Source organism: Felis catus, chromosome B1 (genome assembly GCF_018350175.1).
Source record: "Felis catus isolate Fca126 chromosome B1, F.catus_Fca126_mat1.0, whole genome shotgun sequence".
NCBI classification, from domain to species: domain Eukaryota; kingdom Metazoa; phylum Chordata; class Mammalia; order Carnivora; family Felidae; genus Felis; species Felis catus.
This window is the reverse complement of record NC_058371.1, coordinates 184,338,255-184,365,468: the sequence shown is the minus strand read 5'-3', so window position 1 is coordinate 184,365,468 and position 27,214 is coordinate 184,338,255. Positions and strand designations below refer to the sequence as shown.

General features: G+C 46.9%; 1 protein-coding gene across 12 annotated transcripts in view; it reads right to left on the bottom strand.

Annotated features, from left to right (window-relative positions):
• The window catches only part of SEL1L3 (SEL1L family member 3), a 106,021-nt gene that overhangs the window by 60,951 nt on the left and 17,856 nt on the right, over positions 1-27,214 (bottom strand). For 8 of the 12 annotated variants that reach the window (XM_045056514.1, XM_045056513.1, XM_045056510.1 and 5 more), the window contains exons 3-9: positions 19,844-19,988; positions 18,073-18,194; positions 17,599-17,717; positions 14,768-14,826; positions 6,336-6,468; positions 4,389-4,521; positions 2,716-2,856 (exon numbers count right to left, since the gene is read on the bottom strand). In XM_045056514.1, the coding sequence (XP_044912449.1) occupies positions 2,716-2,856; positions 4,389-4,521; positions 6,336-6,468; positions 14,768-14,826; positions 17,599-17,717; positions 18,073-18,194; positions 19,844-19,988 (852 nt within the window). The remainder of the gene's footprint in view (positions 1-2,715; positions 2,857-4,388; positions 4,522-6,335; positions 6,469-14,767; positions 14,827-17,598; positions 17,718-18,072; positions 18,195-19,843; positions 19,989-27,214) is intronic. The other 4 variants (XM_045056505.1, XM_045056506.1, XM_023253238.2 and 1 more) reach the window with 4 other exon arrangements.

Sequence of the window (27,214 nt, the reverse complement as noted above, 5' to 3'; positions counted from 1 at the left end):
CCAGGGGTAAGCAGAACACATGGCAATGTCACGGTCCCTACACCTAGCCCAGGGCGTCCTGAGGTTCAAGGGCTCGTGATGAGTTTTGAAGTCTATTTATTTATTTTGAGAGAGAGACAGAGAGACAGAGAGAGCACGAGGGAGGGGCAGAGAGAGAAGTAGGGAGAATCCCGAGCAGGCTCCACGCTCTCAGTGCAGAGCCGGACATGGGGCTCAAACCCACGAACCGCGAGGCCGTGACCCGAGCAGATACCACGAGTCGGACCCTTAACCGACTGAGACACCCGGGAGCCCTATGATTTGGGCTTTTACTTAGATTCCATCCCCAGGCCTCCACAGAGAAAATAACAATTCTAAATTCTCATAAACAAAACTTCTGAGCTATAAAAATAACACGAAAACATCCTTACTGAGAGTATTTACCTTAAAAAGAATGTTTGGTGAAATGATTCACCCCTGTTCCCAGTCGGCGAAATGGTATTTAAATGGGATCAGAAATCTCATAAAACCGAATTTGACGCGGATGCGGCTCGGCCCGTTGAGCCTCAACGGTTCAACATGCAGGCCTCTCTCCCGTTGGCCTGTCTTGGGTGGTGATTCCACCACCGTGGAGCACGGTGATTCGCCCTGTGAGGAATCTGGCCTCCTTGGGGACGTCCCGCAAACCACGGGGACCTTTCCAGTTGTCACCGCTCGAGACGGGGGTCAGGGGAGGGGAGGGAGTACTACTAGTGTCCAATGAGTTGAGGCCAGAAACGTAGCTGCACATCTTATAATTCGCAGGAGAGGCCTCTCCTCCCGCCCCCAGCAAAGAATCATCCAGGCCCCAATGTCAGTAGTGGCCAGGTCGAGAAACACTGTTTACCCAGCGCTTCCCATGTGCCCGTTCTGTTCTGTGTCATGTGCCTCGGTTCATTCAAGCCGACACTAGGAGAGGGGTGCTGTTATCATCCCTATTTTGCAGATGAGGAAACCAGGGCTCGGAGAAGCGAAGGAACTCGCCCAAGATCACACAGCTAGTGAGTGCTAAGCTAAAGCTGGATTCAGGCCACCTGGCTGCAGAGGCTGTCACACGACTGCACACGGCCTCCCCACTCCTTGTCCCCCTTGCCAGCGCCCAAGCAGTCAACCCCTTTACAGCCTTTAGCTCTGTCCCCACCGCTCTGACCCCTGCATCCTTTCTTCCTGGACCACGGCCACGGACTCCCTGCTTTCCACGCCACACCTCTCTGTTCACCTCCCCCCCAACCTCCCACTGCTGCCAGAGTAACCTCAAAACCCAATTCTGATCGCACCTCTACCCGCGGCTTAAAACCCTTCAACAGGCCCCCGTCACTTACAAGGCGAAGTCCAAACTCTCAGGACGGTGTCCGGACCGCAGTCAGAATCATCACTCTCCAGGCCTTCTCCTGCCTCCCAAACCCCTTGTACATCATTTAAAATGCTGTACTGTTCCCATTCTCTGCCTCTACTCTGCCTCCCACCCCCCCCCAACCCCTACCCTGCTTACCTAGCAAACACCTACTGACCCTTCAAGCATCAATCCCAATGCCACCTCTTCCAGGAAGCCTTCCCTGACAACTCCCTTTTTTTTTTTTTTTTTATGACTCTATCACTTCCACCCACCACTTTTACTGAAAATGCATCACTGTTTTTCTTTGTCTTCAAGTCTGTCCCTCAAGGGCAGGGACCTTGGGTTATTTTACTTATCTTTAAAGCCTAGCCAAGTAACCGGTCAGACGCTCAGCAAGTATCGAATGAACGTAAGAGGAAATATCTCCTATGGTTCGAATTCTTTCCGGCCAGAATAGATTCCTTTTGCACTATCTATAATAGGGAATCTACTCCACTCAACACTGACATTCTTAGGAGGCTCTGACATGAACTAGAAGTTAGATTCTGCACTACTTTGACTCAAGGTCCTGGTTGGATGCCCAGGAAAACCACGGGTTGCCTCTAACCAGTTTCCCCCGGCTGAACACCTCTGGCTTCCCTCCCCTTCCTACCAGACATGGTTTCGAGATCCCTTGTGGCCCCAGAGTGCACTAATTACTAAGCACACACAAATTGTCACGGGCCTCAGGAGAAGCCGGCCACGTTTGGGAAGTATAGATTCCCGAGATGCTGCTTAAAGTGTGCATTTCAAATCAGGGATCTCAAGTTCAAGTGCCCTAAGGACCCAGGCAGGTAAGATCCACGAAAGAAGTAGGCAGAAGGTGCTGGAATAGGAGGGGGTGGGGGGTACCATGGGTGGACAGAGCACACCTGTGCCAGCTCTCACTTCCAGAATTGCTGTGATGTAGGAACGGAGGCCCCAGCATTGCCAGATCATTGAATTTTTCAAGAAAAGCTAAAAAAAAATTGCATTTTTTTGAGACTAGCAACTAATTTTTTAAAAAAATGGACAATAACGTGCGTGCCAAACCAATCACCTTTGGTGGCCGGCTCTGGCTGCAGGCTGTCATCTGTGGCCTTGGCTTTAAAAGAATTGCTGGAGTGATTCCCAAATTTGCTTTTGTATCTGGCTTTTGAAATGTGCACAGACCCCCTGAGGGTTGTGGACACACAAGGGCAGAATTTAAATCTGACGTTAACCTAGAACACTAGGGTTAAGAATAACTTTGAGGCATAAACCGCCAAAGAGGGTGAGTGAAACAGTGGCCAAGAGGGAGCCTTCCCAGCCAGTGTCCAAAGGCAAGGCACCTACACAATCACCTGTCAACAAACCCATCTCCACCAAGGTCTGGAACAAGCTGGGGTGGCGGTCTTTCAGCTCCTGCTTCCAGGGGAAGGCTCTGCACGTGGAGGGCCTCCCGTACCTGAGCTTCAGGTCCAGATAGGAGTTCCGGAGGTCGCCTGGGCAAGGGAAACACAAGATAGCACTCCCCTTAGGAGAAGAAAGGTCTCATCCTTCTCAACCCCTCCTCCCTAAGAGGAACTAGGAATAAGAGGTCAGACTTTATGTTACTGGATGTTGGTTTGGGTGCATTAGGGATTTGAAATTGGCTCCGATGCCTTTGCCTCGAGGTCACACATTCAAAGCCACGTCCGAGGGCAATGTGCCAAAGTTGCTATGGCTGTTGAATAATTCTCCAGAATGAGCAGCTGGCCTCGGACTGTTCCCCAGGAGGCCAATATCTAGGCCATTTTGTTGGCAGCGTGAGTTGAGGAGCAAAGCACAAGGTCCCCCAGGGAGGCAAGGCAGTGGATGTTAGGAAAATCTTCCAAGGCCACCGAACAGATCAGCAGGCAAGGATGGCCTTCCAGTTCAGAGCATCTCTCCCGAAATTACATCAGTTATCAAAATCAGTTTCTTTCCTGTTTGGGATATTACTATTCCTATATATCTTCCCCCTCTTCTGACAGCATCATATTTTCTGGATGAGTCAGCTTTACAAGCAGCAGCTGGGGACCAGTATTGCCTCTTCTTAAATTAAATTGCAGAAGGGCCGACTTTCCACACTTACCTATCACCGTCTCTGCTCCCTCCCTGAGGCCGCCGTATGAGAACCCTATCCCACTGAGGTATGTTCCAGAGGCACCCATCCATCCGCAGCCTAGAATGGCAAGTGCGGCCCTGGAGATGGCTGAGATGCGTGGGCAGGACTGTGATACTCAATTCGCTTTTGCTGATGGCAAAGGCCCCGCGGGAATTTCTCTTCCCGAGGGAACATATGTGACTAACTCTAGCACCACCGTATTGGGCAAGAGGGTCTAAGCACAGAGACACTGATAAGCGCTAGACCTAAGCTGGAGCACTTGGGAGACAAGCCAGGAACCAAGTTTTGTAATCAATGAACACCCTGCATGAGTGAAGGATGTCCATGCAAATATGAGCAGGCACAAAAGCAGTCTATCTGAAAAGCATTCCTTCTGTTGTCTATGACCGGGGTCTTCGAGAGTGGATCAGTTTCAGGGATGAAAAAAAATAAAACCGAGCCCCAAACAACAAAGTCGCTATTCAACATTTCTGAAAGCTAATATTCAGATATTAATGGTCCAAGACAAAAGTGCACCGATGGGGAAACATTTCTAATGATTAATTTATTTTCCAATTCACTTTTATTTTCTTAGACCGGCCTAAGATCCCATTATGGATGGCAAGGACGCGATGTGAGGCTCAAAAGGCTTTCATTTGTATTCCTCAACTAAGTCGCACATGGTGGAAGCTGAGAGGCAGATTTGGGTTCCTGGTCACTGTCGGTCTCCTTGGAATCCACGTGGAACACACACTTGTCTCGTGCGCCCATCCGTGAAGGGCTCGAGGTCGTATGTGCCCCCACTGCTCAACTCACATATGTTCTACGTTAACCGTGTTAGAAAGAGGCCACACGTGTTGACACAAATACACAGAGCTCAAAACTGCTCTCCTGCAGCTCAGTACTTACATGCTTCTGGTCTCCCGCCCCCTTGCTGTACCGTGGACGTGTACACAGACACTATTTCTTGGACCTCAGCACACCTTTCGTAATATAACTTGATCCGGTCAGCAAGCTGCTTCTCAAGGAGGGGGTTTAAAATCTACAAGAAGGCAAGAGAATTGAATGAACAACAAGCTGTCATCAAACACCCGTCGATACCTACGAGGCTGTGTTCGGGTGGATTGCCTTCTCGCACTGGTACGACCAGTCGGCTTGCTTCTTGCACACAGGTCATCCGCTCTGCATTAGCAAAGGGAGGGTATAATTCCAGGACATGCCAGCTCTGGCCGGTCCCCTCTAGCTGCTTTCTGTGACATCTTGTCCTCCGCAGAGCTTCTCAAATGTCAGGATTTCCCAGACGCCAGGCGTCCACCCTCTGCTTTCCCCTCGCCGCACGCTGTCCTCAGACAATTAGGTTCATGGCTCCTTCTAGTCCCCAAAGGACACCAAGTCTCCCTGTGCTGTGCCGCTGCCTGGGAACCCTCCCCCCACTTTCTTCTGCTTGGCAAGCTCCTACTCACCTCCCCAAGAGCCAGATCCAAGGTCAATGCTTCAGGGCGGCTTCCCTAACAGTCCACCCTCAAGCATGTGAGGAGGCGGATGTTCCCACCTCAGCGCCCCAAAAACACTGTGCTTGCAAGTGAGTTAAAGCACATACCGCATTCTTGACTTAGGTGTTTGAGGCCCAGACAGGGAGCTTCTCAAAAACAGAGGCCTTATCTCAATTTATTGGTTTCCAAAATGCAAGTTGTGACCCATTGCAGGGTCATGCGATTATTTCAGCAGGTTGTAATCAGCAGTGATTTATTTTTATATGAAGCAGGACACAAAATATCAGAGTGCATTTAACATTGGAAAGATATGTATTCTTAGTAAAATCTTTGTTTTGGTTTTGTATTTGGTTTTGTATATATGTATGTGTATATGTGTGTGTGTGTGTGTGTGCGTATGTATGTTCATGATATTAAGTAGATTTCTTGTGTGAACCACCTTCAAAAAAAAAAAAAGTTTGAGAGCTACCATTTTAATCATCTCGGATGCCTCAGCACCAGCACAGGGCCCCGGCACATAGCGGGTGTTCTAGAAGCATTTGTTGCAAAATGAATCAATTGATTTCTTTCTTTGTTTTCCTCTTCCTAGAGGTCTATCCACAGGGGCTGTGAGATGCACCCATGGGTATAGTAGGGCATCGCATTTTTCTTCCTATACTTTGCCTAGGGACTCCTGCTTTTCCCAGAACCGACCCCGCAGGGTCACAGGAATGACCTTGTTCAGGTGTCTGATGATCTCCTTACCAAGGCAGAAAACACCCCCCTCCGCGAAGGTGGGAAATCCCCGTCTCCCTGCACCAACCCCCGCGGGAGCGGGCCTGGAGAGCTGGACCATCCCATCTGCGGGTGGGTTCTGGATGTGAGGGTCAGTGTGCAGTAGATTCAGCCCTCCACAATCTCTACGACCACAGCCAGCCACCCCAGTGGGGGCCCAGGGCCTGCGTTTCGGAAGAGACCAGCGAACAGAACCAAGATTTTAATTTGCTAGAGTGTCTCCTCTGATACTTTAAATAATAGCACCTAAAAGAAGCTTTACCAAATAACTAAGATTCTCTCCTTTCATTAGCTTAATCACTGGATAGGCAACAGCCTGCTAAAAATCTACTCTATAATTAAGCTAGTAGTTATTAAAACAGAGGAAGTAAATGGTTTCCATTTTATGAGTACTAAATGAACCAAACCTTAACAGAAATCTATTATCGAGTTTGCTGGGGGAAAAGCCTCCATATTAATTGTGTGTGATGACAGAGCCGATGCGAGGTCTGGCTTGGGTAAATCTTTTATTTACACTGGGCTCCACGTCCCTGAGCCACACTCCCATCATGCATGAACACCCAGAAACTTCTCGATGCCCCGGGCTCACCTGGGCAGGGTGCAGAGTGTGGAGACGATAGTACTTCAGGGGTCCAAAAAACCCTTCAATGCCAGTCACATACCTGCTCCCTCCAATAATGAAGTACCCAGCAGTGTCATTATAATAGAAATCCTCCCTGAAGCTAGGGAAAAACAAAGAATTAAGAGAAATCTCGGTTGGAACCAGAAATTTTAAAAAAGAGGCTCTTTCATTAACCCTCCTGACTTAAACCCCCAGATGGCCTCACTTCCTACCTGTGTTCTAGTAGATAAGACCATGGTGGGGTCAGGTACACTTGGGCTAGGATCCTAACTCTGCTATTTACCAGCTGTGTGACCTTAGACCTGTCCCTTACCTTCTCTGAGACTGAGTTTTCTCATGAAGAAGTTAGTTCCTCGATAACTAGATTTTTAGGAGGATTAAGTGCAATGTAAAGGCGTACGTCTAGCAGAGTGCCTGGCCCCCATAAATACTCCGTACCTGGCCAGTTTTTGATATTGGTAAAATTGTCTGGAATTGCAATTCTTTGGAATCGCTAGTCTTAATTGGAAATATTTTGCTCTACAATGAAAAAACAAGACAAAACAAACAACTTGTTACATGGATAGAAGGTGGCTGTGAATGAAAATTAACAACATATCCTGGTAGGTAAGAACCGAGGTAAAATTTGGAGTGAGGAGGAAGAGGCCACAGCAAGGTCAAAGGGCATGGCCGCACACCAGAGGTCAGCACAGGTGACGTGCTGAAAATCCACCTTGTCCTAAAAGACTTAACAGAGCAAGAAGGGAAATAGAGGGAACAATGGGCCAGCATGAATCAAATGCACAAAGTTGTTCCTTGCGGTGTTGTTTATATTCACCAAACACTGGAAGTCCCAGATGTCTGTCAATGAAGACCAGCCCACACCCAACCAATGGACCCTAAATGTGAGCCTTTCTTTCATACATAGCTTAAAAAAGGGACAGAGGGCTCCGTGAACTGACCTGGAGAGATCCCTAAACCAGGAAGTTAAAAACAAGGCCGCCTGGGTGGCTCAGTCGGTGAAGCATCTGATTCTTCGTTTCTGCTCAGGTCATGATCTCACGGTTTCATGGGTTCGAGCCCTGCATCAGGCTCTGCACTGACAGTGTGAAACCTGCTTGGGATTCTCTGTCTCCTCTCTCTGCGCCCCCCCCACCCCACTTATGCTGTCTCTGTCTCTCTCAAAATAAATAACCTTAAAAAAAAAAAAAAGTAAAACGAAAATTTAAAACAAAGAGTACACTTTTTATCCAAGAAAGAGGAGAATGGCTTTTTTCATGTCTCTCTCTTTTTTTTTTTTTTGGTATTTTCATTTAAAAACTCTGGAAGTATATACTTCAAGAAACTAACAAGAGTATTTCCCCATGGTGTGGAGAGTAAGGATGGATTCGTTGAGGGCAGAGCTAGAAGTAAGACCTCTAACTGTCTATCTTTTCATATAGTTTTGAGTTTTATTTTATTTATTTACTTATTTTTATTTTTTTAATGTTTACTTTTGAGAGGGAGGGTGTGAGTGAGTGGGGGAGGAGTGGAGAGAGGGGGGCAGAGGACCCAAAGCAGGCTCCACGCTGACAGCAGAGAGCAGCCCAATGCCGGGCTCGAACCCACTAGCCGTGAGATCGTGACCTGAGCCGAAGTCAGACGCTTAGCCAACAGGCGCCCCTAGTTTTGCTTTTTAAAACATGTGCATTTACTACCTATTTATTTATTTATTTATTTATTTCAACGTTTATTTATTTTTGGGACAGAGAGAGACAGAGCGTGAACGGGGGAGGGGCAGAGAGAGAGGGAGACACAGAATCGGAAACAGGCTCCAGGCTCCGAGCCGTCAGCCCAGAGCCTGACGCGGGGCTCGAACTCCCGGACCGCGAGATCGTGACCTGGCTGAAGTCGGACGCTTAACCGACTGCGCCACCCAGGCGCCCCTTTACTACCTATTTAAAAACTAAAAACTAGGGGCGCCTGGGTGGCGCAGTCGGTTAAGTGTCCGACTTCGGCTCAGGTCACGATCTCACGGTCTGTGGGTTCGAGCCCCGTGTCGGGCTCTGTGCTGACGGCTCAGAGCCTGGAGCCTGTTTCGGATTCTGTGTCTCCCTCTCTCTCTGCCCCTCCCCTGTTCACGCTCTGTCTCTCTCTGTCTCAAAATAAATAAACGTTAAAAAAAAACTAAAAACTAAAATAGGAACAAGTGAACGAGGTGCCACCAGAGCATATGTGGACAGCAGGTTGGGGGAAGGGGGTCAAGACAGGCATCAAGTGAGAAGCCAGGCAAAGCGGAAAGAGCCAGGGAAGGCAGAGGGCAGACGGAAGCAGATGGAAAGAAAACAAAATGCCAGGCAAGCCTCCAGAAGCCCGGCGGGCCGCGAGAGCAATGGGCCAGGGTGACGCCAAGAGGGATGGAGCAAGATACCAGCAGTGGGATCACAGGAGCCAAGCAACCTGGGGTTTCCCCAGAGAGGGGATGTACTGACGGTTAGCCAGGAACCTGACCCCTAACAGGTGCGCCTGGCCAGAAAGGAAGGCAAAAGCGGGAAGGAATGAGACCCTCTGACCCCATCAAGTGACGGCAGCACAAAGTGAGCGCTTAGAAATTAGCTTTACAGAAGGCAGCTAAACTGGAAAAGAAGGGCTTCGTCTCCGGTATTTTTCTCTTCAGAAAAGCTCAGGCTTGAAGGGCTGCGAGACGATGATGGTCCTTCCCTTTCTTTTCCAGTGGGACTGCAAAGTTATTATCTCTGAGAGCCGTGGATTGATTTCGTTTCTCAAGACCGTAGAATGACTTAACATTCCAGCCACGCTCACGACGCAATGCCTGGCACTGGAGGGATACAGAGCAATGCTTCTATAATAGAAGCTCCTTCTGGCACTCGGCTCAGCCAACTCATCAGCTCACCTGACCGCCATCCCTGCAACGTGCTGGGTGCTCACTGGCCGCAGCCTACTCTCGGGAGCCTTAGTCTTCTCATGGTTTTAAATAGGGATGATAATAGTACCCACCTACTGGGTCGTCATGAGGATTAGATAAACTAAAATTTAAAGAGACCATTTAGAACAGTGCCTGGCACAGAGTAAGCCCCATCACTGTTCACGACCATTATTATTATTATTATTATTAACCTCATTCACTGGTGGACTTTTGCTGCCACCTTGGTAGGACCGCGGGCTGAGTAAGAGTAAGCAATGTTTGTTCCCAAACCTGGCCGTGCCGATTGGATGGCCATTGTAATTATACAATTTAATTAACTATAATGTTCCCCAACAAAATATGAGCAGGAAGAAAGAGTTGCTCCTTTATAACAATTAAGCTGAGTCTTTTGGGTAGACTCAGAAAAGAATGGTAATGGTTGCTTAAAAAGTGTGGAATTAGGACAACTGTAAAGGATTAGAAAAAAATGGGAGACGTCTAGATGTATTTTGGCTCTGATAGTTTCACAGGGGTCTTTGCTTGCTTGGTTTTTTTTCATTTGTTAAGAAAGAGAAATTGAGTGCCACCTATGTAAGGAAGACCACACACACACAAAAACTCCAATCGGTAGATTTGTAACAAAGGAAAGGCCCTATCTGGAAAGACTGGTGGATGGATATACACTTTTATTTTTTTAATTAAAATAAGACGTTTATGGTAAGTATCTTTTTAAAATTATTTGTTAGACAGGGAGAGAGCACAAGCAGGGGAGGGGTAGGAGGGGAAAGAGTGAAAATCTTAAGCTCACGCTGAGCGTGGAGCCTGATGCAGGGCTTGATCCCATGACCCTGGGATCATGACCCAAGCCAAAATCAGCAGTCAGATGCTCAATCGACTGAGTCACCCAGGTGCCCCTATGGTTAAGTGTCTTTTCAAATGGATCTTCGCTTTCACTCAAATTTTTCAACCAATCAATAAACTACTTGGTCCCTACGGTACTGGATTGTAATTTTTTGGGCTTTTAACATCATTATCACAATACAACTGTGACATCGTGATTTAGAAGAAATATATATTTGGTCTTTGTCCATAGTTCCTGGCTCATGATGCTCCCCAAACCCTTGGGATCTCCTACGTGTTGAAAGTGATAAGGGTTTCTTTTGTTACATCAACGAAGGTCCCTTTTGGACTCCATCCAAAGGTAGAGAGACTGGTTGCCAGATTGACCAACCATGTGGTTAAAGGACTGAAATTTTTGGTTTCATCCCCCAACCTCCAGGGAGGGGAGAAGGGCTGCAGGTTGAACCAGCCAACGGCAAATGACTTAGTCAATCCTGACTGTGTAATGATGCTTCCATAAAAGACTGAGTTAGAGCTTCAAGGTTGGTGACCACATGGAGGCTGGGGAAAGTGACATACCTGGAGAGGGCATGGAAGTTCTGTGCTCTTTCCCCAGACTTCGCCTTATGTATCTGTTCACCTGGCCGTTGATTAGTATCCTATAGCAGATCCTTTAATAGTAAATTTACGTAAGTGCTTCCCTGAGTTCTGAGTTTGATGTGCTGTAGCAAATTAAAAGAACCTACAGAGGAGGTCATTGGAACCTCCAATCTGCAGCCTGAAGCTCGGAACTGGCATCTTAAGTGGGGGTAGGGACGTTCTTGTAGGACTGACCCTTACCCTGTGGCATCTGATGCAATCTCCAGATAGTGTCATAACGGAGTTGAATTCTCAGACACTTTGCTGGTGTCTGAGAATTGCTTGGTGGTGGAAGGGGGCAAAGACCTCCTCAATCCCAGTTTTGGGTCTGGGAACCCCCAAAGAACAACTAAATAAGAGCTCTCTCCAGTTTAGTCTCCATCCACATTGGTGCCTCCACATTTTTCTCCTCCAAAATTCTCAGTGGCTGCCCAAAGATTGCCAAGAGCTTCCTTGTACTGTGCGTGCATTGTCTGAAGGTCATCAATTTCACTGACATACAAGTTGAGCTAGACAGTTCCAAAGCCCAGACCACCCCTTTTGGAAACCTCAGACACACTGGCAAACTATCTTTACTCTTATCTGGACATAGGAGAGTGCCTTGGTGTATTACTATAGAGCGCCAGCAGCCCAGATGAATCTCCGATGTCGTTAAATAAACCTCACTCAGAATTAGAAAACAGTTCCAGCTCGAGGGTTTTTTTCATAGGGGAACTCAGAGCCTCAAATTAGCTGTGCTCTCAAATGTCACATCCCCGGGGACCTGCCGTAAATTCTGACCTCCAGTCTCCCCTCCGGTCACCCTATAGTCATCACTTCCCCAGAATTCACCACGAATTGCAATTTTAAATTTATTTGTGAATTTAGTTAGGATCTGTCTCCCCCACTAGACTTTTTTTTTTTTTTTTTTTTTTTTTTTTTTTTAGCCTCCTTGAAGGCAGGGACTGACTGTATTCTTTTCGTTCATCATTTCATCCCCAGAGGCCGGCACCGTGTCAGGTACATGGTGGACGCATTGGGACGAATGAGAATATGCTGGATGAATGAAGGAAGGAAGGATAAACACAGTACAGGCCTGAAGTTGTTACCTGTCACCCAGTGTTACTGACAGCCATTCGTTCATGTATGGCACTGCGCTTCCGAGCACTTAATTACTAATCGTTCTACACCACCTTTATGGGATAGCAGCTATCATTATGTTTCCATGACAAGAAAGGAATAAAATATCTGACGTTTAGTTCACCGGCTTGGCCCGCGCTGAGATCTCTCTGATGGATGAGATTCCAAATATCTAACCACAGGAATCCCGGGTAGGCACGACATTAAATCTTTAGTTCTCTTATTGATGGGTGAGGTCCCGGGAATACAGGCAGGGCAGCTGAGGAGGTGACAGGGGGCATTCCTGGGTCTGGGGATGGCCTGTACCACCAGGTAAGGAATCACTGCAATGCTTTAAGGGGCATGTTGAATTGGTATGTACCTGAAAATCAGTCTTCCTCTCTGGATGCTTATGTGATCACATGGATTCTGTATTTACTCAAAACTTTTACTTTTCGTTCATTGCGCATTCTTTCCATTAATTTCTCTTTCTCACCATATTGCATTAAGTGGTATTTATCATGATTACTGTTATGAGTTAAGTTGTGTCATTGTCCCCACCCGAATTCACAGGTTGAAGTCTGAACCCCCAGTCTCTCGGAGGGTGACCTTATCTGGAAATAGGGTCATTGCAGATGTAATTAGTTGAGATGAAGCCACACTGGCAGAATAGGCCCTTAGTCCAATATGACTGGTGGCCTTGTCCAAAGGGGACATATGGACAAAGACACACACACACACACACACACACACACACATACACCATCACCACAGGGAAAATACCCTGTAAAGACTGGGGTTTTGCTGCCACAGCCCCAGGAGCTGTCAGAGCTAAAGAGAGGCCTGGAAGCCTCAGAGCCTAGAACAGCTCTGCCCAGACCCTTCAGAGAGAGCACGGCCCAGCTGACACGTGATCTCGGACCTCTAGCCTCTAGAACTGCAAAACAATAATTTTCAGTTGTTTAATCCACTCAGTTTGTGTGGCTTTATTCCAGGAACCCTAGTAAACTAATACAACTACTGAGGTTTTGGCACCTCCTTAAATTTTATGTGGAAGGCCTATGTCTCTCTCTCCACATCCCGGTCCCAGCTCCGGATCACCCTGCGATCCCTCCGTCTACCAATCAGTCGTGCCAGCATCCAGATCCCTGAGATGCAAAGTGAAAGGAAGCCCTTACACAGCGAATGAAAAAGAGCCTATAAAATCAATCTTTTGTCCAAAAGGTCCTGGGGTTGTGGGCGGGTGTCGGGAGAGAAAGGAGAAGGTACTATTTCACACTTCACATCCCAAAATGCAAGCCCTCCTTCTCTCGGGCTCACTTGGCAGAGCAGGGCACTAGAAGGAGCTCCCGGAAGAGCCACACATCATTTGTTTCTCTGCAGCGAACAAACTCCCAGGCCTCGCCTATTCCCCAACTCTTCAGAGGAGGTCCCACGGCCACCTGTTGTACAACAAAACTCACGTCTGCTGAACTCCTTCCGACTGCTCTAAATCCACTTGGTACCCTTTCCAGACCCCCCTCTGTTCTTAGGCATCAGCCTCTCTGTCTCAATACAACCATCAAGTCGCCCCTGACCTTCTCCTTGCAAGCTGAGGAGTAACACCTCCTTAGCCCCTCCTTATAACGGTAATCCTTTAATCCGGCTGTGAAAATAAGAATTGTTCTAAGTGCCCAGAGCCAGAAAGCAATCGGTTTGACTTCAGTGTAAACAGGAATGGGGAGGGGGGGGGTGGGAAGTAGGGCGTATTGTATGCACCCCCTCAGTTCCCTTGTCCCCACCTGTCCTTATATTCCTTTCTTTAACAATTGGTTTCCAGGAACATCCGGACTGTGTGACGAGTCTGAGCGAACGAGCCCGTTCGGAGAGAGCTGCCTGCCTGCTGTAACAACAATAGCGAGGAGGAACGAGTCCTCCTTCCCCAGCCAAAGTGCCTGATACATTTTTTTTTTAATTATACAGATAAAGCTGGTACATGTGTAATATACACGCATACATAAACCATACGTATAAAGCTGGTAATTTTTGTTGTTATTCTCTACACTTATTCTTAAGCATTTGATCATATATATGTTGTCTAGCGAGGCTGAGGCACCCTGAGTCCCTAAAGGAGGCTACCCCATGGTTCTGCCACCAGAAGAACCCGCTATTAGACAAGGATGCTGAAGCAAATTAAAAAATTACGAAATGCGAAGCAAAGGACCCCCTTCTCAGTTTCTGTAACTCTTGCGGGGAATGGTTACAGGAAGATGAAAAGTTACAGCGATACCAATCGTTGTGTGCATTTCAAATTCAGATCATAAACATAAATATGAGGGCTGTCTGCTTTTATGTTTTATACTAGGCCAAAGTTACCAACCATTCTCAATAAGCAACGTTAATACCTTGATTTATTTTTCAGAAGCCTTCGTAGAAGACAATTTTCAAAGAAAACGAATTATCAAGTGCCACGAAAGGAAGAATTTACCAGGAGATCTGGAGAGAGGAGGAGTTTCTCTTGCTTGGAAAAAAAATGTGGTGGGGGGGGCGCCTGGGTGGCGCAGTCGGTTAAGCGTCCGACTTCAGCCAGGTCACGATCTCGCGGTCCGTGAGTTCGAGCCCCGCGTCAGGCTCTGGGCTGATGGCTCAGAGCCTGGAGCCTGTTTCCGATTCTGTGTCTCCCTCTCTCTCTGCCCCTCCCCCGCTCATGCTCTGTCTCTCTCTGTCCCAAAAATAAATAAAAAACGTTGAAAAAAAAATTAAAAAAAAAATGTGGTGGGGGAAATGGGGCGAGCTTGCGGACAGAAAAAAAAAAAATACAAAGGCTGGCTACAGGGCAGACCAGCCACAAAAGCTGAATACGGAGATGTGGGAAAAACATGGGGGTTGAAGGCTAACGTATGAAGATTTTTGAGTCCTTAACCGATATTTTGAATAAAGAGAAAAATATTGCACTTACCTAATGGTTTGATTATGGTAGCTTTTCAAATCCTGTCCAAGGCTGGTGGCTACCACTATCTGTGTTGGGAGAAACACACAAGATCAGTTATGCCCCAACACCTCATGTCATAGATACAGTCCTGAGTACAAATTATTCATAAGGTGGGCTGCATTTTCTGTCGCCTGATCCACTTCTGCAGAAGTAAAATCAACACTTTACTAGCCCCGTGAATATTGTAAGATTTAAGAAATTTAATTTCTCCAAGTGACTTCACACGGTCACAATATCCATCGTGGGGTTTCCCCCAGTAGGTTTCAGATACTTCCAAGCTACCCCAAAGCTTCGTCGGGTGTATCTGTGCCCATAAGTTTGTTGCAAAGAAAGACCAGGAAATGGGTAAGATACAAGGAGTTTATGAAATTTTACTCTGGGGGGGCGCCTGGGTGGCTTCGTCGGTTAAGTGTCCGACTTCAGCTCAGGTCATGATCTTGGGGTCTGTGGGTTTGAGTCCTGCATCGGGCTCTGTGCTGACAGCTCTGAGGAGCCTGGAGCCTGCTTCGGGTTCTGTGTCTCCCTCTCTCTCTGCCCCTCCCTCGCTCGCACTCTGTTTCTCTCTCTCTCTCTCTCTCTCTCTCTCTCTCTCGATCTCTCTAAAAAATAAATAAATATTAACAAAACTGAATAAAAAAATTTTTACTCTGATTCCATGAGATCCTTAGGGGGAGAAACAAGTTGGTGCTGAGCATTTTTCATGCACTGCTGTTCCCCACTCTCTTCCCAAGCACTGAGAATTGTCACTGGCATTTCAAGGGGGACCATGTTTTTGTGGAGGCTGTCGCTGGCTGTCCCACATTCTTCTTGAGCCTTGGACTACTACGACGACATAAGCCCCTGGAGCTAAGGGGCTCCTTCTACTCCCCCAGTGCTGGCACAGAGCGAGTGTGGAGGAAACATGTGCTGGCCTGATCAGAGTCTCAAAGGTGTGGCTACGACAGTGTCCACGAAAGACAAACTAACACTGAAAGACCAACCCACTTCAGCCATATGCAACATGTCAGGTCAGAGAAGAAAAGGATTCAAACCAGTGGTTTCTCTAAACCAGCCATTGGCTTTAAGTCACTTGTCCGTTTGGCCAAAGCAATGAGTATGGTAAGTCCCGCCACAGAGGTGGATTCTGTGTGGTAAAACAGGAATATCGTTTGGGGACCTACAGATATCAGGGAGACCAGATAGGATGGAAAGAAGGTAGGACAGATGGCAAAAAAATCTACCAAAAACAAAAACCTACTTTATTTTTCCTTCCATCCCATGTGGTCTTCCTAATCCTTACCCCATTACGTGCCTTGCTAAATTAAATTTGTCTCTTTAATTAAAGGACCCCTTTGGTTTTCTCTCCTTCTGCTCAAAAACCTGTCATGACATCCTGCCGCCTTGCAAACAGAAACCCCAATTCCTTGATACTCACGATTGTCCACATTCTAGCCCAAAGACATTCCCCCTTCTAGTAGTTTTCTATAGTCTGCAAACTTCTACTCCAAACTGGTTTATCCACTAACCCCCAGTGATGTGCTAAAATCTTCCCTCCTCCCTGCTCTTAGTTTCGCCCAATCCGTAGGAACCTTCTCTAGGAAACCTTCCCTGAGCATCCCAGCGTGAATCAATATGAATCATTTGGCAGTTACGCTTTCCTTATGACATCCCCTCACCTGCTCAGTGCTTCTTCCATAAATAGTCAATTAGCTCCTTGAGCAAAGTGCCTTGCATACATAAGGTGCAAAATAAGCTCCGTGATTTGTTCTGATGATTTGGTACCCATTTAAGGGACACAAAGTACTGAGCTGACCTTCTCCTTAAGAGAAAGCAGCAACCAAACTATAATGCCATCATAATCCTCATGTAAATGGGAAGCATATAAATGGGACCACGGACCACAGCCCTGTCACCTAACACTGTTAAGGAAACAAATACGTGCGCGCGCACACACACGCACACACACACACACAATCCTAGCTAACCTTTCACAGATTCGTCTTCAAAGGCAACAAGGACTGACCTGATTTCTTTTCTCTTCAGGAAAAGGAAATGTTATAAACCTAAACACCAAGGGAAGTCTGTGTATTATCTAATACATAAGACAAAACGTCTCTTCCACTTTTGTTACTGGAAAATCACAAATCAATAAGAAAAGCTGATGAGAAAAAAAAAAAGATAATGGCATCACATATATTGAGAAACGGACTAGTCTTCAATTATAACAACAGATTTGCCAGAATCCATAAAGTCTGGGCTATGAGAGTTTGAGGCAGTTATGTGCACTGTTTTATAGGACAAGATAGATAAAGACCCTCTGTCCCACCAGAATCATCGTTTATTTTGTTATTTGTCTGTTTAATGCCAAACATAAGCAACTGTGTAACTGTCAAAAACAGGGAAACCATCTCTTGGCTGAACTAACCAATAAGTTTCCTGTAAAAAAAAAAAAAGTCGTAGATCTGATAACACTGTATAAACATGGCCGATGCTGTTTTAACATTTATCTCCACTAAGCCTATCTCCCTCGGGGGGGTAAAAAACTGAATTGCTCAGATAATTGTGGCCATATCGCTGGCTATATTATTTACTCATTCACAATATGGTCGAAAGAAGCACTTTAAAAGTTAATTAAATGGGACGGGATTCTTATGATTTAAACTTCCATCTATAAAAGTTTGATTGAAAAAGTGTGCAGCTGTAAAGACTTTATCATGTTCCACAAATTCGCTGTGGCGGATATCCTGGCTCCCTGACTTTACAGCAACGCTTAATGTTATCAGTGATGATGCTGGTGATTCATGGGGCGTGCATGCCGCTACCTGGCCTCCGTTAAAAGAGAGATCCAGTCGAAACCACTCCTTCAAGGGCATGGTGAATTTCGTTTTTACCGCAAGGTCTTCTCCTTTGACAAGGTGCATCTGAATATGCAAGTGGCCTACAAGGAAAATCAAAGCTCGTGAAAACCACACAAAAATATTTCTTCGGGGTGCGTCAAGTTGGGTGCACCTTTTCATCAACTGCCTTAAGCAGCTACCCAGCTAGAACGTGTTCCTCCTTCCTTTAAACAAAAACAAAGCAAACAAAAGAACACGCAAGTGAACTCCTTTGCAAAGAAGGCCTTTGTTTCAGGCTGCCAGAAATAAAGTTTCACGTGAAGCCCACGTTTGAAAATCGTCACTTTCGCTGAACTGCCACGTTGACAACATCGTCCTTAATTGCAGACGTATCTGCCAATAGACAGAGCACGAGAAAACTGCAACATCGTTTTAAAGGTTCTGTCTCATACTTACCCTCTTCGGTAAGAAATACAGACGGCGTGCCGTACATCTCATTAGAATCAACAAAGTACAGAATCCCACAGAGACTGGCCTTGCAATAATGGAGTAAATAAAGCCACAATGAAACAGTAAACCTACAAGAGTGAGGAGAAATAAAAAATTCTGCAGATTGATATCATCCAAGAACAGGTAATTATAGTTAACAATGACCAAGTAAATTGCTTTCTTTCCAATGAAGGGATGAATTTGCCTTCATGTTCATCATGGGAGATCAGCTTGCAAAGCTTGATTTTTGAGACAAAGGAGGTAGTTATAGTAACTGCAAAAGACAGGAGTTAAGAGTCATTGTGCAAAACTGGCAGATAGCGTACCTTGCGCCCAGAACTCTGTTTCTGTGCCCCTTTGAGAATCTCACACGCCTCCCATCTGAGTTCTTGATTAGGGTTTAGAAAGCCAGACGTAAAACAAAAATCTGGATTTTAATAAGAGGTGATTTGATAAGAAGCTATTCTAATTTCAGTGATTAAAATAAAAAAAAAACACAACTAGGGCTTTTGGAGCAATTTTGTTTCCTTCCAAGATAAAAGCCTCAAGGTAGAAAAATGTCATAATTTGCAAATGGCATCGCTCTATGTTAATGGGGACACACAGACACTATTTTAACGCACACATTAGGTTGCGCAGGATCACAGTTCTGGCTGACCCACATGGAACGACTAATCTAATTGTTGCATTTCTGGACCGGGGCTATTTTAGTTGAAAAAAGTACTGTACATCTGTGATTTGCCGAGTGGGAATAAAATAAGAGTAGTCAACTTAACTAGGACACATTTAGCCAAGATGTGTGATCCGTCCATCACTCAGCAAATATTTGCCGAGCGCTTGCGTAATGCCACGCATCGCGCTAGTGACCGGAAGTTCAAAGACGAGGAGCTGGGAACAACTGCATTTTGCAGATGAAACGGCAATCAAGGTCAAAACCAACGTACAGAGTTCTTGCCATTACCCCGGTGAGCAAGTCACAGTTGGGGGTTAAAGTGGCAGTGGCTCCGGGTTCTTTGGGGGATATATCCAAACAAGTCCCTTAGAATTTTCTGGGCTTTATAATCTGGCCTCGGAATCAGTGGTAAGATATGCAAACAGATGGTGCCACACAGCTCCCTCCTGACCCACCCAGCTGAGCAAGCTCATGAAGATAAGTTATTACAAGGAAGCTTAGCAAGAACATACGCTCAGTAAAGTGACTCAAGATCTTTCTACAGCCAGCAGCATGGGAAGAATTAAATCACTCTGCTAAATCCATCCGGTCTGAGGTGAACCAGGAACCATTTTCAGCATCTTCAATTCAGCAGAAGGAAAAAACTATATCTGGGTTTTGCTGAAATCAATGGAGGAGATCAGAAGTTGTGAGATTTCAAGCAGCTCATCCAGTCTTCCAAGACAGAAAAGGCAAAGCAAAGGCGGCAACGTGTGCCGGCTGTGGCTGGCTGCCCCCGAAAGCTTGGAAGGCTTCAGGCCCCCACACCTTGCGCCCCTGCTCATGTCACTCCTGGGACCGACACAGAGAGCCTAAGGCAAACTGAGGACTGCTAATCGCAAGAATAACTCAAGACCACTTTGGGCCACGAATTCCGTCTAAGCTGTGTGGATCTCAACATTTTTCCAAAACGTATCAGACAGGTATGCCCTCCTAAGGGATTCCACTAGCCTGCCCTGGTCCTCGGGTTAAAACGGTCCTGCCCCACCAGCCCAGCGCCCCCCACCGTCCTCTGCCCATTCTTACACTGGATAATCTATCCGCTGGCGTCGGGTGGCCTCCAGCTCTCGGTTGTGAAACCTCGGGAACTTCTTCACAATGCCTGTGTTTTCTCCACTGGAGGCATAGAGAAAGCCCAGCAGGGTGACCACATCTGCAAACAGCAAGACGGCTGCCTTTCAATTATCTCCAGAAAGCACTGCTTCCCAAAGCACATTCTTCCTGGAACCCTCTGCCTCGCTCCAATCAGAGAGTTAAAAGAAATCGTCTGGAAATAGGAACGATGGTTTATGGAACCCTGAATGTACGTCGGGCGCCCTCTGAGCACTTTACAGAGAGCGAACTCAATTCATTCTCAGAGCAACCCTACAAAGGAGATTGCATTATTAGTCCCAATCTACAGATGAAAAGCCTGAAGCATAGAGGGAAAATGACTCGCCTAAGGTCACGGCTAACAAATAAGTGGCAGCCCCGGAGCTTGGGTTCTAGGTTCTTAACCATTTCACACGCTGCCCTTCCAATAAGGAAAGCATTCGGAGTTCACGCAACAACAGTAACGATTATCACATGAGTAGCACTCACTATGGTCCACGCTGCTGTAAATGTATCTACAGCTCATCTGGCCAGCTAGCTACAGAGAGATTCATTGAAGCTTCATTATTATCCCCATTCTACAGATGAGGAAATGGAGGCACAGCTCCCAAAATGGTTAGCTACCGTGTATATAACACAGAATATGGAATCATAGCATCCCAGGAATAATCTCATTGAATTTCACAACAGTCTTTCAGAATCCATGCCCTTAAGAGCACACAGGCTTTTTGCTTCTGTGCAGACTCTCCAATATACTCCACACATTACCCTCTGCAAAAATGACTAACCAAACCCCTTAAAACTAGAGAGCTTTCCACTTCATTTTGCAAATGTGGGAGAATTCTGTGGCTCTAGAGAAGATAGGGATGCCCTTATCAAGTCTTAAAAGGAGAACCGAGTTATCTCATCTACATTTAATACCTACTGTTCTAAACAAGGCCAGAATGATTTTTTTTTCTAAATTGCCCATACCCATTCCCCTTCAAAGGAAAAAAAAACCCACAGACTTAAACCGAGGAATAAAGATCCCTTTCCTCTTTCTTAAAACACTCTGTGGTTTAAAGGTCCATGATTCAATGGTAGAAACCTGGGTTTCTTCCATTGAAAAGGGAAGAGTTAAGTTCTGTGCCAATTACCAAATGCCTATATGGCACAGATTACAGATTATGGGAGCCTCAGCCTAGGATACTGGAGACCCCAGCTCTCATTCCTCATTGGAGAGAATGTTTTATTATAGAGAGAGGTACCTCTGGGTCATTAAAACTTAGAAATCACAGGAGCAAAGTGTTCATAGTCTCCAACCCCTGTGAGTATATCTAATAGAATTAAATAAAATAGAGCCAAGCTGTCCCCAGTGCCCATCTCCCTGTTTTGCGACAGGCAGAGAGGCATTTGAAAGCTCAAAGGCTACCAATCCCAACAGAAACAATGCCATTTTTTTTTTTCTTCACAATTTGAGCTCACTTGGAAGCACTGGATTTGCTGGTCGATCACAGGGATGGGAAGCAGGGCACACAAATGGAAATACTGCAAAGGTGTCTTTGGAATCTGAGGGGAAAATCACCAAGACGTTGCTGTCAGCCCAACCTTGGTTTGGCTTCCACCGCGTGGAGTGGAACATAAAAGGCCAGATGGCCACGTTAGCCCCCTAGGAGGCCTTCTGCTAGTGATTGCTATTGAGTTACCTCGTGTGCAGTAGAAACATTTATCAAAAGGAGCAGGATTTGATTCTGCCCAGCCTGCCTCCAGTAAAAGGAGGCTTCATAAAGAGGTTTCCAAAGGGAAAGGAGTTAAAAGTCAATGCTGATGAGCCTCTCCTTTATCCAGGGATCAAAGTAAAGCAGGTTGAGCAGGAGAACTTGCAGCAAAAGATGTGGATGGAAAAATCTAAGACCGAAAGATCTAAGATAATTTTACAAAAACACATACCTTTCGTACCCAATAAAAACCAAAGCGATGGTGGTTTCCCTGTAAGACCTGCAGCTTCAATGGTTCTATTTTGGGGTTCTACTGCAATTTTTTCTTCAGTATAATCCTGTCTTCCCATTTACTTAGAAGGAGGAAGAATGAAATTCTGGAGCAGGAAAGGATTTCAGAATTCGGCTAGCCCGGGATAACATGTAGGCTTGTTTTCTATTAACTGGTTGTGGCTGCTTGGAGTGCTATGCTTGATTGGTGATGGCTGTCATGGGCACCAGAATGGGGAGTAAGAGTACCAGTGTCATTCCCCATTAAAAACTTCACAGGTACAAAAACTTAAGTCCAAAATTTAGGTCCAAAGAGGATAAGTGGCTTGCCCAGGTGCCTCTAGAATATAAATCCTAAGAGAGCAGGGACATTACTGCAATCGTTACCCCTTCCCTGGAGTCCAGAACGGCACCCAACCCCTGAGGCTCCACAAATACTGAGGGAGCGAACGAATGAAGAAATGAATGGACAGATGAACACAGTGCGGCCGAGTCAGGATTTAAACCTGCCTGTCTTTTGCTCAACACTTTTCACAATTTTATAATGTGCCCCGTGCTGCCCAAATCAGATCACAGTCTCCCTTCTTTCAGACCCTTCCCCCAAATCCCTTTCTTTGGCTAATCTTGAATGAAGAAGTTAGGCAGGAAAAAGGCATCACTACGACATAAACATAAAATACGAGGGACACGGTTCAGGTTTGGAACCCGCCACCTTGACTGTTCTGCTTGTTTTATTTTCTCCAACTTCAGAGCAAGAGGAGGCATTGGATTTTGTATGGCGCAAACTCCTTCACTGGGAGACAAGGAAAGCGTTAGTGTCTCGCTGAAGGTTTTACGGCTAATAAGAGATGCAGGCGTGACTCAAAGCTGGTCTCCCGCTACAAACCCAATGGGCTTCTTTTGAAACCACATCGTATCTCAAAGGCTTTATCAAAGAGAACTCACGCTGAGGTTCAGCTGGCTTGCCCCTGGGCGGCCTCGCTGGTGGTTAAAAGACTGAAATATGCCCGTATTGGTTAGAGGATGGCTGCTACGTTGACCCTCCAGGGCCCCACCACTACCACACATCCAGGCTCTCCTTCAGGGTACAGCTTGGCTCGGCAAAAGCCTGCATCACCATCTTTCTTCAGCACTACGGCTAGCGCCTGCGGAGACTGACCAGGGCGCCGCCCTCCCCCCCCACCCCCCACCCCGTCTAATCTGAGTGGGGTGGCCGGGGTTGGCCATACAGCCCACTCTCCAGTTCAACAGGGCGATCAGAGCCCTGACATGGACATCTGCTCTGGAGAGGGTCCCATTTCCACGTAACAAAACCCTCCTGAGGACAGGCTTCAAGCACCACCACAGTGACACAGGGGAGACCTCGGGCCGTTTGTGGAGAAGTTAGAGATAATCTTGAGGCAAAAAATAACCAGCTAAAAGTCTGTAAGTGGAAACGGGAGGAAAAGAAGTTAAGATTTTCCAACCTGGAGAAGGAAAGCGAGAGTACGGGTAATTCAATCGCGCTTTCCGAACACGGGACGTTAAAAGGCAGGGCTGTTTGGGTGTTTCATTTTCTTTAAAAGCAAAGCCTGAGAACTAAAATTCCATTTTCTAGCAAGTATGATTTAGGTCAGAACTTCCCCCCAAAGGATACAAGGCAGTGAAGTGGGCGAGTAAGGAAGTCAGTAGAATATTCAATAGTAGGAGTGTTAAGAATAAAATAAATTCCACTCCCAGGAATTTATCCTCCAAATATGCTTGTAGGTGTGTACAAAGATACACGGACAGGGATGTTCCGTGAACCCTTGTTGTTGATAGTAAAATAGTAAAATACGTGACCAATAGGCGTGACCATCAGCAGGGGACAGGCTGAGTCAATTATGAGCCGTCAGGCAACAGGATTTGCTAAGCAGCTATTGAAAAGAATGAGGCCATGTAACATGCAGTAACATAGAAAAATCTCTGCTGTATTGTTAATGAGTGTAGGACAGAGTTTACAGTATCTTCCCATGTGTGTACGAAGACAAGGGCCGTCAACTTAATGCTTATATGAGCAGAGAACATTTCTGGAAAGAGACACAGAAACCAGTATTAGTGAGTTTGCCTCCAGGAAAAGAACTTGAACACAGAGTGGGCGGGAACTCGCTCTTGCTCCAATCCCTTTTACGCTCTATGAATTTTTTACCAGGTACATGTATTCCTTTTTAGGCTAAAACAGCAGAGAACAAAGTCTGAGCATTTCCACGCAGGCAGGGAGAAAGGGACAGCCACATTCGGAGGCCTCCCCGCCCTGCGCCTCTGCGGCTATTCAATCTGCTTCAAAGAGACAAAGTCCAGTGGGTGAGGAAAACAGGATGATTCACATCAGTAAAAATTCAACTTAAAAAAAGAGTATTCCTTCTAATTTAGAACCTGGGTTAGGGCTGTATTAGCATATTTCAGAGAGGCGGCATAGCAAAGTCGAAGGAATCAGGAAGCTTGGACTCCCGTTAAACAAACTGAGCCTTGGTTTTCTCCTCTGAAAAGAAAGGATGAGAATAAGACTCCTTCCCATGGGGCTATTATGAGGATTAAATGAGACAATGTGCACACAAAAAGTATTCTGAAAATCATAAAGGGCAAGGCAGATACCAGGCACTAATTAGTGTTATTACTGAGAAATTCAGACTACCGTGATTAACTGGGGGGGGGGGGGGGGGGGCGGGGAGGGGGGAAAGAACTAAGTCTCTCTTTTTTTAATAAAAGTGCCAAACACACGGTTCTCATAGTTATAAACATTATCATCATGTCATTGACTTCTAACTGGTATTTTCACAGAGACAGGTAAAGCCTGGCTCCAATATCTGACTTAGTCCTTCCATTACTTTGTTGTAATGGAATTTTGTTGTAAGAAATCACACTTCTAATCCACCGGATCTGAAGATGAGACCGGATGTTTAGCAAAAGGAAAAGAGAACGGGAAAGAAGGAAACTGCCACGTCCCCCCGTTTCTGTCCTAAAAGGGAAGAACAGAAAAATGTTCATATAGACAGACAGGAGGGCAGAATGCTTAATACACGTTCGCATGGCATTTAAGAACCTTCCACCTGGGGCCCCAACCTGCTATTCTAGTGTAATTTCCTGAACTGCCCAACTCACACCTGAGCCTCCTCTACCTGGGTGAACAAATACAGAGCAAGGAGCTGCTACTCCACATCGCCACCCTGTGGCAGACACTGGTCATCCGTCCACATGGCGCTCATTCTCAGACTCAGGCCCAGACTCAGCCTCAGAATCCTTCTCAACACCGCGTCTAGGTGGCCACCCCCACCCACTCAGAGGTGGCGGGCAGGAGGAAACCTCACACATCAAGAGATGCAGACCCGTCGCCATTCTGCCACCCGGCTGCATTTTCTCTTCTGTGTGTTGTCATTCGTGCTTTCCCTTCTGCCTGGATGCTGGTCCCCCTACTCGTTTTCTGACTATGAAAACTCTAGTCACCCTTCAAGTCTCTGTTCAAGTGTCGCCTCCTCTGTGAAGAAGCCGAGCAAAGTTCTGCACCCACAGAGACTGCTCAATAGCTTTTTTCAATGAATGAATGACTTAAAGTCAAGAAATGGTCTCATGACCTCTCTCCGTAGTGGAGACTAATAGTTATGTGTGGGGTTTGGGAACCAGACGACCTGGGTTCCAATCTCTGCTCCATCATCAAGAGCGGTGCGACCTGAGACAGGTCACACTAACTCTCTGAGTCAGTTTCCTCCTCTGCAAACCCGACAGGAGGGTGCTGGGCAGATTAAATGAGATACATAAAGCACTTAGCACAATGCCCAACACACAGCGAGTACTCAGTAACAGAAAGCGGCTGTTACTACGGGGTGGCTGTTTTCCCCTCCCACGTAAGCACCTAAAGACAGAGGGGACCATGTCTGCATCTTTGAGCCACCTGACTTAGTAAAGAAATGGATACATAGCAGGTGCTCAATCACTCTTTGCTTAGTTGACCTGAACATGATACACCTTGTGTAGGGAAAGAAGTACCAACACGAGGTTAGGGAAGGCCAGAGGGGGGAGAATTTAATTTCTGATGTTGGGGGTGACAAAAAGAGAAGAAAAATAATCTTCAGGGCAGGGACGGGGGGGGGGGCGGAGAAAATTTGACCTGGCTACCGGAAATAATGGGTATGGTGTGGCAGTGGGGAGGAGGTGTTGGGGGGCAGTGGGGAAGGCTATCCCCCCCCCGTAAAAGACACCGATGTAGTCAAAGCAGGAGGTGAGGAATCGCAGACTCAAACCACGAGGGCAGAGCAAAGGTGAGCTCATGTGTGGTTGTCGAGGAGAATCACTGACCAAGAGTCTGCATCCTTAACCAGCACCGCCCTGATGGGCTCTATCCGATCAGCTGTGGTGTGTGTGCGCAAGCCTAGGGACGGCACACAGCCGCCCACGACCCCTGCATGCTCCCTAATGTGACAACACAGCTGTGTGAGGATGTCACAGTGTGACGGTCACACACAGCCCTACGAGAAAAAGGTCCTTGCCCCGTGGCTAAGAGCATTCATCACTCAATTCACAAAGAGTCACCGCATGCCTGGCCTGTGCTAGGGGCTGCGGCGGGCACCGCATAAAACAAGCCAGGACCTTGGCGTTACGGAGCTTGCCTACCAGACAGAGACATTCAACAGGCAAAAAAAGCAATGACGCATATTTAATTACAATGTCTGGTGACGATAAGGCGGAGAAGGAAAATAAAGATAGATGACGATGGTTGGGGGGGGGGAGAGGGAGGGGTGGGGCTGCCATCATAGATAAAGTGGTCAGGGGAGTCTTCTCTCCTGAGACGACATTAGCACGGAGGCCTGACTCAAGGGAGCAAGCCATGTGGGGCAAGGGAGCAGGGACATAAGTGTCCCAAAGGGACAATGAACTCAGGAAGCTCAAGGAGGAACAAGCAGGTCCGTGGGGCCGGAGCAGGTGGACGGGTGGGGGGGGAGCATGGCAGGAGAGGCAGTGGGAAGGGGACAGGAACAGGAAGAGGACGGGGACACCTTGCACGGGCCATGGTAAGGGTCTTGGGCAGCTCTTCCTCACTGTAATGGGAGGGACCGCCTGCGGGGGGGTGGGGGGCGGTGGGACCCCCTTGCACCGGTTGCCATGTGAGGAATGAGGGCAAAGCCAGGCTGCGACACAGGCCAGTAGGACAGCAATACGCACGGCGAGCAGTGATTGAATATGCAACGTAGTCTGAAGACGGGGGCCACGGGACCAGCGGCCCTCTCACCTCTCGTGGCAGGACAGGCATGAAGAGAAGTCCAGGTGGGCCTAGAGTTGCTGCCCGTGCCGCGGATTTTTCTCGATGGTCATGCATGAGTCAGAC